At 39.2% G+C, this 12,205-nt stretch overlaps 1 protein-coding gene across 2 annotated transcripts in view; it reads right to left on the reverse strand.

Annotated features, from left to right (window-relative positions):
• The window catches only part of srgap3 (SLIT-ROBO Rho GTPase activating protein 3), a 101,505-nt gene extending 89,709 nt beyond the window's left edge, over nucleotides 1–11,796 (reverse strand). The window contains exon 1 of one of the 2 annotated variants that reach the window (XM_056253754.1): nucleotides 11,242–11,796. In XM_056253754.1, coding sequence (XP_056109729.1) covers nucleotides 11,242–11,308 — 67 coding nt within the window. In that variant the 5' untranslated portion in view covers nucleotides 11,309–11,796. The remainder of the gene's footprint in view (nucleotides 1–11,241) is intronic. The other variant, XM_056253755.1, reaches the window with a different exon arrangement.
• Nucleotides 11,797–12,205: the final 409 nt, after the last annotated feature.

The raw sequence follows: 12,205 nt of genomic DNA on the forward strand, positions 1-12,205 counted from the left end.
GGTTACAAAAAAGTCATTTTTAAAAATATTGGTCAGTGATGGTTTGGTCCAATGGACATCCTTGCACAAGGCTTCCTTTGATTGAATATTAGTTGCTATGGCAATAGTCACTGTCTGCTTGCATTGAGAGTGAATGGGAAGGGCATTCTATGAATCACATAACTGTGCGGCACTAAGCAGCCCTGCACAAACTATTGAGTGGTGTGTTTGCCTGTGAGTGTGTTTGTGTGTGGTAGGACCATGAATCACTGCTGGCCACTCGGCCTGTATCACATTAACCTGTCATTTACATTCCTGCTGTGTGATGTATGGTCAAGCGGGGTCTACAACCCCATATTTAGAGCAGGTAGACCAATTCACAAGCCACAAATGATGAAAAGTTGTTCAAACAAAAGGGAAAGAAAAAACAAACACTCAGGCACATACATTTAAACAGTTGTGTTACAATACAAAACTGGTCTACTAGTTTTCTTGTATTTACAAAGCTTTCAATTATCCCTTCCCTTTTAAAGCATCATTGATATTCATTCAAACATCTTTGGCCATTGTGTCATATCACAATGTTTGAGCATCCTGTAACTGTTGCGTTTGTCTGTTCCAATCCCTTGCACTTGCTCTAGCAATTTTTGAAAGCAATAACGCATCTCATGTAGTGTAAATGCCCCCTGAAAACATGTTTGATCAGGGCCAATTATACTTCGTTTCATTAAGACCAAACGGTCAACTAGCAATCCATCGACATGAACATGATTTTTTCAATCTAGAGAGAATCTAACACCACTTGACCTGAGGAAATATAACATAGGAAAGTTGAGCAAGTTTTGTCTCTTAGCATTGGGGTAACAAGTAACTGGGGTAAAGCTAAACCTGTTTTATCAAGCTAAACCTGTTTTTTTAGTACATGCATGCTTTCAACTTTAAACGTTTTGAATTACTATGGTAGGAATTCTGAGAAAACCTCAGACAAAGACCTAAACATTTAACAAAAAAAAAACGGGTAGAACTTGTCAGTAGCACCTCATTGCTGTACACGAGATCCAGGGGGCGGAGTTGGATCCAGATCTAAGGGGTGGAGATGGGTAGGATTAGGGGTGGGGTTAGGGATCAGGGGGTGGAGATGGGTAGGATTAGGGGTGGGGTTAGGGATCAGGGGGCAGAGATGGGTAGGTTTAGGTATATGTAAGGTGGGAGGAGTTGGATCTGGATCCAACTCCTCCCCCTGGATTTCGTGTTCTGCAGTGAGGACCATCTCGACTTGTAGTAAAGTATTTCTGCCTTCACATGAAACTAGCTTTGTCACATTTCAGAATATAGTTTTTTCTTACATCATTATGGTTGTGTGTCTTGCAATACTATCCAACAAAGTTAAAAAAAAAAAATATATATATAGTGTCTTTATCTATCAATGAACTCTATTGACTCAAAACTAAAAAACTCAATGAAACAATTAATTGGCACCAGCATGACCAAAAACTTTGCTCTGTAAAACAATCAGGAGTGGAAAAACTCTGCAATATAGTAAACACTGAATATATCCTATTTTTCTAAAAAAAAAAATTAAAAAAAATCTCTGGTTCATGAATCAGCCAAAGTAAATCTTTTAACTGATTTTAAAGGAACAAAATAGTCATTTCAAATCTGTATATGATTTTCTGTTCTTCTGTGTATCACAAAAGTAAATGTTTAGAAGGATGTCCAAGCTGCTCTTTTTTCATACAACAAAACAGACAGTAACCAGGGGCTGTTAAACCCCAAAAGGAGCTTTTGCAAATTGAATATTTGTGGACACTAGACACGGAACCAACAGCATTGGTCATCAATGTTGAATCTGGAGTGAAGCATCTCAAGGCACCAATGTCTGCGATCACGAATGTGATTTTAGTAGGGATGCACGATATAGGATTTTGGCCGATATTCGATATGCCGATATTTTCAAACTAATTTTGCCCGATGCCGATACCGATATCGATATATTTGTATTTTTTTTAAGTGCAAAAAAAGCGTATTAAAGCTTCTATTAATGTTCTCAGTCAAGAGCAGTGAGTGATTTCCTCTGTGTTTCGTTGTTTTATTAACATTAACGGGATAGTTCTCCCAAAAATTTAAATTGTCATCATTTACTCTCTCAAGTTTCTTTCTTCTGTTGAAATTATAAAAGTTATTTGGAAGAATGTGGCTAACCAAACAGTTGCTGTACTCCAGTGACTTCCATAGTATATTTAAGCACAAGAAAGAAATGAATCCAGGTTTGAAACAACATTAGATAGACAGAATTTTTATTTCTGGGTGCAGTATCTCTTTAAAGACAAGCGGCAGAATATTATTACTGTCTCTTTAAGAACTGCACGCGAGTAACGCGACGCGTCTAATATACACGCATTTGACAAGCAGATTTTCTCTGTTTGCTTTCACTTTAGACATAACCAACTTTGTTTATGTAAACCTTGTGTGTATTTGACAGTATCAGCGCAATAAGACTCGAACGATTAGTCCAGTATGCAGGCGCTGTGACAGGCTTTTAGTTCCTGTGAGCGTCGCGTCTACGCGCTCAGAAAAGCGGATGTTAGAACAGCGCATCAGCACGTGAATGACATGTTTACCTAGCAAGACTTTGACGCACATGCAAACAATGAACTTTTGTGAATTGCAGTGTCCCGTGAGTGTAACTCTACCTCTGCGTTTACATGTGATGTGAATGTACGTCGCGTTGTACAGTATGTTGAGATGAAGGCGCCAGAATTGAACTGATAGAATGCACGATACTATGATTTTTCTTCAAAAGCAGATCGTGGAGACATTTTAATCATCCACGATCAAAAACCGTGAGACGCGCACCCCTAGTTGGAAGTTTAAGTTGCTGGCGCTCATGCTTCGTTCACGGTCGTCACGTGCGCATAGGAAACACGCCACCCTATCGGCAAGACTCATCGGCAGAAATATTCATATCGGCCGATGCCGATGATGGTCATTTTAAGCTTTTATCGGCCGATACCGATGTTGTCCCGATATCATCGTGCATCCCTAGATTTTAGAATGAAAGATTTTAAACAAAGAGGAAGCTCTCTCATGGCTACAGAAGAATTATAGCATGTGACTCCTGTTGACAACCTTCCTGATGCTTTTATGTTGCTTTTTGTCCTTTTTGGGGCTTAGAAGTACAAATCATCATCCACTTTCCAAGAGCAGCTTGAACCTCTGACATTCTGGCCAATCATCTCCTTGTGTGTTTCACAGAAAGAAAAAACAAAACAAAACAAAAAACAGTTATATAAATATTATCCTTTCAAGCAGTATTATAACTGTTTGTGAATGTAAAATGTCTACAAAGTTTTAAAAGATAAAAGTGCATGACAAATAAACGTATTGTCTCCTAAAAGAAAGAATCGATTGAGACTCTGAAATGAGTCGTCAGCGATTCCAATATCACTTCATGTTACATACCTACGTAACAATGTAACAAATTTGCATAATGCCAAATACTGTGGTTGTAGCTGAAGTTGTAGCATGCACTTCAAAAGAATAAGGACTCGCACTGGAATTGATAAACCGACGCCATTGTTCTTATCACTGAGTGCATTTACATGCACGTTCTTAACCTGATTATGCTTAATAATCCAACAAAGCATGTGATCATGTAAACGCGTTAACCCGTTTTCCTTCATCGGTGTAGTCATAAACGGCTTAAGCATAAACCGATCGTCACAGCTAGATTTTTGTCCCTTACGCCAATTTAAACATATAAACAGTGCATTAACCTGCTTTCTGTCAGCTTATTGAAGTGCGCATGTGATATGTGATAGAAACGCGTCCTTACTGTGGATTTAAGCGCATCCAGACAGAGCGTTTTGCAGCAAGGGAGGAGGAAATATATTGCAAACTCACACTCTTTCTTGGCCCAAGCAATTTTTGACAGTGCTCTTTTTAAAGGTGCTCTATGTAACTTTTCTACGAAAATGAATCCTTTTTTTATTGCCTGTGTGTGAAGGGGTTGTAATCACACATTAAAATGATCCACTTGTCGAGTTTTGCTATTACCTCTGAAGGCCAGTATTCCTATTTCTATGTGAAGTCTCCGGGTCGGATTTACCGCGAAATCCAACGGATGTGACGTGCACACGCGCTCCCGAGCCTCTCTCCTTATATACAGTCTATTGTAGACGGTCAGGGAGTTACGTCCGGTTAAAGGCGCACGTTTTTCGGCTTATATCTCAGTCAATCTTTGATCAATATTCCCAAGACTCTAATCGTTCGTAGTGCTGGACGGGGCCTTTCGAACGAGCCCACCCCTGAGGTCCAACTCGCCCGGCTCCCCGTGTTATAGCCGCTCGAAATCGGGGGTCCCAGCGAACGGCGATCCGGTAGGGGGCATCCCCGAGGCCCGCCACTCTAGCGTTCGGGCAAGGGTTACCCTGGGACCTCCTCCCCCGAATTTGAGCTCTCTGGGTCTTTGCGTTCCAGAGATACGAGCGATTTTCTTCTGAGATTGTGACGTCACCGGCGTCCGCAATTTTGCAGCGCGCCCGATGGTTTTCTGCTAATATCTCCGCGAAAACACCACCAAAAACTATGGAACTTATATGGTTCTTTTCAGCTCGACTAGATGGTCCCAACGAGCTCGGTGCTCGCCGAATCCGTCTAGTATTCGCCGAGATATTTGCGTAATAGACGGTATTGTCTATGAGTTCGAGCACAAGCGCTCTTGTAAAATTTGGTTGCAATCTGAAACATCACCACTAGAGGCCGCTAAAAGTTACATAGAGCACCTTTAAAGAAGAAGTGGTACAGTTAAAATGCTACATCTGTAACTGCATGAGAGCATAATATATGAGCCGTAAGTTTCCCGCTGACATGTTGCAACTCTTCTTCTGTTTTTAATGCTTTATTTAACATCACAACGTCACTGATGTCCCTACCGGGAAATAACCTGATTTATTAATAAAGTCTTGTAAACGTGGTTTACTTGCTTGTTGTCGAGTTATTGTTTTGCGTCTAAACCTGGATAACCGGTTATTTCAGTAAACTGATTTTTGTGAGTTATCAGCGTACTGGTGTGCATGTAAACATGCTCACTGTGTATCAAGTGCTGAGGAAGCCTCTGGAGTAGTGATGGGTCGGTCATGAACGAAAAAAGATCCGAGTCAGTAAAATGATCCAAACTTCTCACTACTACTCTGGAGCTGAAATTCAGATATGGTAAGACTGAAACTTCGAATGAACCGTTTTCTCTCTGAGAAATGAGGTGATGTGCAATTTATATATTGAAAAAAAAGAAAGAGTTTTTTTAAACCTATTGTAGGAGAACTCCAAAACAAAATCAGGAACCTTAAAAATAGCATAATGGGGCAAAAATGTATTCTTTGGTTCCAAGAAATTATGACACATAATAGTGTAATCTCATTTGGTCTTGATGAGTGAGATAATCTGATTGTTGAACACATGTAAAAAGTGCATTTATTGAATTTGCATTTGACCCTCTTCTGTACTCATCTTGACAGCTTGAAAGGCTCCTGTGAATTTCAAAACATTAATTATGCAATTTGCATGTGCATGTGTCAGGGGCACGGTGCTTCTGTTTAATTAAGCAAGGTTCCACATGAAAAAAAGATGCACGAGCAGGGAGTGGGAGGGTTTATGCTAATTTACTCACAGCTGCTCGTAAGGATTGTTTATCACCCTAACAGGGGATTTTACCAGCATGCATATTATGCTAGTTTTTTGCACAGTGATTGGTTTACGATGGTTAGGTCTCTTTAGGGCCGTTTCAGGAAGCTCGTAATGAAATGCAGACTTAAATCTTGTGTCACGGTGTGAGTTATTGCTACCTGGCTGGATTAATACGCTAGAGATGGAACTTATCAGGACAATGTGGTGATTGCTGCTCTGTTATTCACATGGTGATTTGACTGTAGTATGCATTAATGAGGACTAAAATTGGACTAAATATCATTATGACATCATGAAAGAACACTGAAGTGTGTCGTTAGCATTTGCGGCCCCTGGGGTTATACAAGTTCCAAAAAATGATATTTCTGTTATCATTTAATCACTCGCACTCGCATGTGATATTTTTGTTAGAGGACTAAAATTTAAATTGTTATTCATTAACATTGATAAAATTCAATAATCAAACATCAAAAATGATATAGTGTCGAAACAAATTTAAGCTTGATTAGAAAAAAACTTTGTTTATAATAGGGAGGATGTTTTAATCTATGAAATTTGCCGGATTTTCTAATGGTACCAAAGACCTCGTTTATGTCAAAAGAGCAAGGCAAATTTGATTTCTCATATCAGGACCCCTTTAAAAGATGTGTGTGCAAATTACTCCTCATTCTCGTCTCTCCACCCTACCTCTTTCTTTCTTTTCTTTACCCTTCATCATTTCAATCTTCATTCTTACATAATTCATTGTGCCTTCAATTATTCAGAATATATATTTTTTTAAGTTTCTTATCCGTTTCCAACCTCCTTTTTGTACATGATGTAGGTGAAATGTTCTATTATGATTATATATGCGGCCCTTCACCAGCTCATGTCTCTGGATCTCCACTTCACATGTTTTACTTCACTACCATTCTCTTGGGTTTACATCAACAGAGAGGTGCTAGACAGAAGGGCAGTTTGTGTTAATGTATATTTGGATCTCATTCACCAAACGCTTTACTGATTGTTACAAAGAAATGTATCAAATGAGCTACATGATTTTGACCACATCAAGATTATATTGTTGTTGGTGTTTTTATCCAATCAATTTTCTAGTTAATTTGCTGTAATTAAAGAAAATCAAAGTGTCTCCATCAGCTAACAGGGCCCCAACATGGGTCTGTGTCATGGGGGTCCGTCAACCATTAACAAGCCAATCTGTGTCATTCGTAGTTTGCTGCTCAAACTCCCAAAGATTGAAGATAAAGCTCATTACTATTCCAGACTACATCTCCCCTGTGTAACCACCAGATTTGCTCTTGACAAAGACTGACTATGGTCTGTGACCTTCTGAATTTGAAGATCACCCAACCAAATGTGTTACAAAAGCAAATACAGTATCAAACAAATATTTCATAATAATATTAATATTAATTATTATTATTATTTGTGTTTGTATTATTTTTTACTATCATTACTATTAATAAAAATGATATCACTACAACTAATGTAAGCAAGTCATACACACACACATATATATATTCTGTGCCCGGTTGCATAAAGCACCTTAAGTGTAATTTTCCCTTAAAGTCGCCCTTATGTTTCCCTTAAACCTAAGGGTGTTGCAGAAAAATACCCTTAAGTGTTACTTAACGGGTTTTTTTTAAGTGAAACGTCATAAACACTTAGAATTTCCCTTAAATGCTGTTTTTTCACTTAAGTAATCGTTAAGTGTTGCATAAAACCCCTTAACGGTAATTTCCCTAAGTATAACTTAAGGTTTGGAAATCGTAACCTTAAGAGTAACGCGGACAAAAATAAGACGACATGGCTGAATTTATGAAACCAGCTGAAGATCATAGGGAATAGGGAGAACCCTTTGGACCAATTTAGCCATGAAAAATTGTTGCAAGAATACTGATTTGATCGACGCGCAATATTTGACATCGCTATCAAACTAGACGGCTGTCTGTCTGTCATTATACGCGACTCGCATGTAAACTATCACAACGTTAAGTCAGTGCGCGCACGGAGAGTGTGTGGCCGACAAAAAATTCACAGGAGAACGAGCTGATTCTGTGTTTTAAAAGGAATCATGACAGAAGAAAACAGGTATTCTATGGAAAATATACTCAGCTGTATTTCGAGACACAGAGCCAGAAGTGCATTCACAAAACATAAACAAATGCCAAAGCATGAGACGGTGAACAACACAAACTGCCGCCACGTTCAGAGCTAACGCGGTGTTGCGTGATAGCGTCACTGGACTGACACGTGATATTCCGACATGTTAGTGTTTTGCGTATCTATGGCAACAACAGACTTTTATAATGTGAATCCAGGATCGCTGTCGTGAAACACTTAAATGTTTCCCTTACCTAAGAGAACCGTTTAAGAGATTATATGCAACACCCTTAAGTTGTCCTCTTAGGTAAGGGTAAATCGCCCCTTAAGTATCATACTTAAGGGAAAAACTTAAGGTGCTTTATGCAACCGGGCATTTTCAAAATGCTTGGGTACCATTTCATTTTAGACGAGGGGGGGTGGTCTGGTGATCCACATTTTAATGTTAATGGCATTTGTTCAAGAAGAGAGTGCCAGTATTATAGATCACAAGTTATGTAAATCCAAAGTATGGGACGGGCCTCTCTATGCTTGAGAGCCATGTGGCCTTCTCAAACACTGAGGGGCAAGACTCTCTTTTAACAAAAGCTACTCAAGCGAGAATCACAGGCGTTTAGTGTGAAGGGATCCTTGAGTAGAGAAACAGACTTTCCACCGCAGATTCAGTGTGCATCACATTACACTTAATCCCAGGAATTCACCAGTTTTAAATGTTGAATATTAAAAAATTAAACAATACCAAACGCTGTTCTGCTGCATAAGGAAACTCATTTTAAATGGATGCTAACTGGTAAAGTGTTATTTAAATACTATTAACCATTAATAATTAATGACTAATCTCCATGATTATCCACCCTTTCTCTGAAGTTTACAAATTAGCCATCCTTTTAATTTCAATGGATAGGCTCCTTTGAACCTTCACTGTCATTGTTGAGTAGCCAATCAATGAACTGCTTCTGGAACGCCCTTTCAAACCAAACCTAGTTAGATTCTAAACAAGCTCAGTCAGACAAACAACAAATATACACTACACACACTAGAGCTGTTAAAATACTTTGTGAATGGATGCATTTAGTCAAACTGACATTGGACTCTATTGAGGTGGAAAGATTCTTGTAAATAAAATAGGAGGGAACAATATAACATCTGTGCATCTTGTTCACGAAAACAGATCACCATCTAAACATACTCACTTGATCACTACAATACTTGTCTCTACACAGGCTTCGCATACGCATTGATTATATAATGATGTATTGGTCTTTGTTGCTTTCCCTTTAAGGGATAGTTCACCCAAAATGAAAATTCCGCAGTAATTTCTCACCCTCATGTTGTTCCAACCCCGTAAGACTTTCGTTCATCTTCGAAACACAAGTTAAGATATTTCTGATGAAATCTGAGAGCTGTCTGGCTCCTTCATAGGCTTCTAGGCAATTTCATTCTGCCGGCCCAGAAAAGTTAGTAAAAACATCGTTAAAATGGTCCACGTGACTACAGTGGCTCAATCTTAAGTTTATCAAGCGTTGAGAATAATTTTTGTGCGCAAAAACAAACAAAAATAACGACTTTATTTAACTATTAATTTTCTTCTGTGTGGGCCTCTGACGTGAGTTCACGAGAGCGCCACGACGCATGCGCGAGACCTGAGATGAACTAGTCATGATCATTTGATGGGAAAGTGTGAAACGTAAACCGTTAATTTTGCGGCATTGGTAAGGCACTTTTATGTTTTCTCGTTGGTTTCTCACGATTCGGACATCCAGGAAATCCACACTTTAGAACCATTTTAAACACTACATCGAGACCCATCTGCGTCATCTTCTCAGTTCTCGCGCATGCATCGTGACACTCTCGTGAACTCACATCAGAGGCCCGCACAGAAGAAAATGAATAGTTGAATAAAGTCGTTATTTTTTTTGTTTTTGCACACAAAAAGTATTCTCGTCGCTTGATAAACTTAAGGTTGAGCCACTGTAGTCGTGGACTATTTTAACGATGTTTTTACTAACCTTTCTGGGCCGGCAGAATGAAATTGCCTAGAAGAAGGAGTCAGACAGCTCTCAGATTTCATCAAAAACATCTTAATTTGTGTTTCGAAGATGAACGAAAGTCTTACGGGGTTGGAACAACATGAGGGTGAGAAATTACTGCAGAATTTTTCTGCAGTAATTTCATTACTGCAGAATTTCATTTTTGGGTTAACTAACCCTTTAATACTAAATCTGCCAAAAGTAAATTGTAAACAAAGGAGAAGAATTAACTGAGCTCACTGGTCGCCTTGAAGTTCCACCCATCTGTGCAGAGAGGGGGACAAAACAATACACCATTCTACCCAGCCAGCAACAAAAATCCTCACCCAACCCAAATCTAGTTTTTCACCAAAACAATGCACAAACACTTAATGTTCAGACCATTAATAGCAGGAATTTATGTGCAACAGCACAGGAGTCACTGTAATAAAACACATTTGAATATATTAAACCATGAATGTGGTTGCACAAAGCCCCATGTCAACGGAATCAAAGTTACTAATGCTGTTATAGTTGGACACATTTTTGACATGAGGAAAGGACAGATGGCTACAAAACAGCAACTTCAGCCAGACAAACACCAAGTCAAACATTTGGGTAAAAACTGGCAGGAAGAAGCCAAAATATGACAATCAAGTCTTGATGAGAAAATGCCAAACCACTGCATGGACTTCATTGCTATCCTAATACGAGACACAAGTGTTTCTCCCAATTGCTGCTAGTAATATTTCTTTTCTCAGTAGTTATCTCCTTACGAGTCTAGCCAGAATGGCTACTTTAGTTACATATTAGAAAAATCATAACTGTTACTAGCACAAACCAAATTCATTCTAGTGTCTAACAAGTGCTGTACTAGTAAAGTTGATACTACTAACTATTGGGAAAGTTATAAACAGGACATATCTAATAAGCCTACATTAATCACAAAATTATAGAATAATTACTAGCACGAATGCAATAGGCACCACAACTATTGAAAACATATAGTACTAGTTGGAAGTGAATAGTTGATATCAGAACCACAGACCCAAATGTGTTACCAGTAACAATGGACTATAGTTACATCTGACTAGTGACGCCTAGAATAAAAAGAATTGGTAATAGCCTATGTAATGGAAAAAAATACTAATAACTTACAGAATAGATTGAGGACTGGAATAAGACTACCAGCATCTAATAAGTAGCTAGTTTAATAAATACTAGATAGGCTACTAAATTGAAAACATGGATGATACTAACTCTAGTAACAAAAATAGCTGTGCTAATTTGAAGGGATCAATGTAAAAACAGCTTGATTTTTACACAATCGGGCTAAACAAAGTAGCCTAATCTTTGTTTATTTAGAGAAGCAGGTTATGAATCGGATCAGTAAACATCCAAGTATCTCGCTGCAGGCCATGTGAAATAATGTTCATCTAAACTCCTCAGATCGATGCCTACATACCTTTCACTTGCGTTTCATACTCCGCAATGATCTCCTTGTCTTTCTTAATCCTCGTCTGAGATGACATTTTTCTTGAGGTATAAATGTAGAATCCAGTGATATGTTGAGCTGGCGCGCGAGCTACTGTCACAGTTTGCAGCTTTTCCCCTTTTTCCTCACCAGTTACTCTCAGAAGTGTCCTTCAATGTTACATCGGCTGGTAAATCCTGATACTTTCCCCTTCAGAAAGAAGCAGCTGAAAGCACCCCGGGCACACCTGCGCTATCTCAGATCCGATCCCTCGCGTTCAGATGAGCTGCTGGGCTCGGGGAGAGGCTGCTCCTCCTTGCTCAAGATCTGCCATCTGAAGTGACTGAAGAAAATACAATTCCTATCTACAAGAAGTGCTTTGGGTATGAACGATGCGGCGTTGTGTCTGTGCCCATGCCGTTTATGTGGTCCTCAGGTCCGCATGCTCTGATAGGAAGAGTTGAGATGGCATAATCTGAGTGTAATTGGGCTCCGTTGCATTAGAATCTCAGCGGCAAAGCAAAGAACAGAATAGCGCCCGAGCGTCGTATGTGACTCCTCCTATTGTCGAATTCACTCCCTCAACCAATCCAATCAGTTCCATATGCACCCCTCCCTGGGCACACACACAAACACACACACTCACACACACTCTCACACACTGGGCGTTTCGTTTACACTTACATTCTCTGAAGCCAATGTATTTAGCTCAAGGTATCATTTTCCTCAGAGAGGTATCAGCATGTTTGTATTTGTGTCCCATTTATAATAACCGTTAACTAAAATATGAAGTTATACACAGAAAAGATGGGGCTGTGAGTATCAATATTTCAGACAATGACCTGTAAGACCATCAGGCAATAAATGCATCACTCCTTATAAATTACAATAAACAGTCCTACATGTAGCCTGCAGTCAATCGGTCATTGTTGCAAATCAAACCCTGTCAAGGTGA

Source organism: Rhinichthys klamathensis, unplaced genomic scaffold, assembly GCF_029890125.1.
Source record: "Rhinichthys klamathensis goyatoka isolate OS25496 unplaced genomic scaffold, OSU_Roscu_1.1 h1tg000109l_1, whole genome shotgun sequence".
Classification (NCBI taxonomy): Eukaryota; Metazoa; Chordata; class Actinopteri; order Cypriniformes; family Leuciscidae; genus Rhinichthys; species Rhinichthys klamathensis.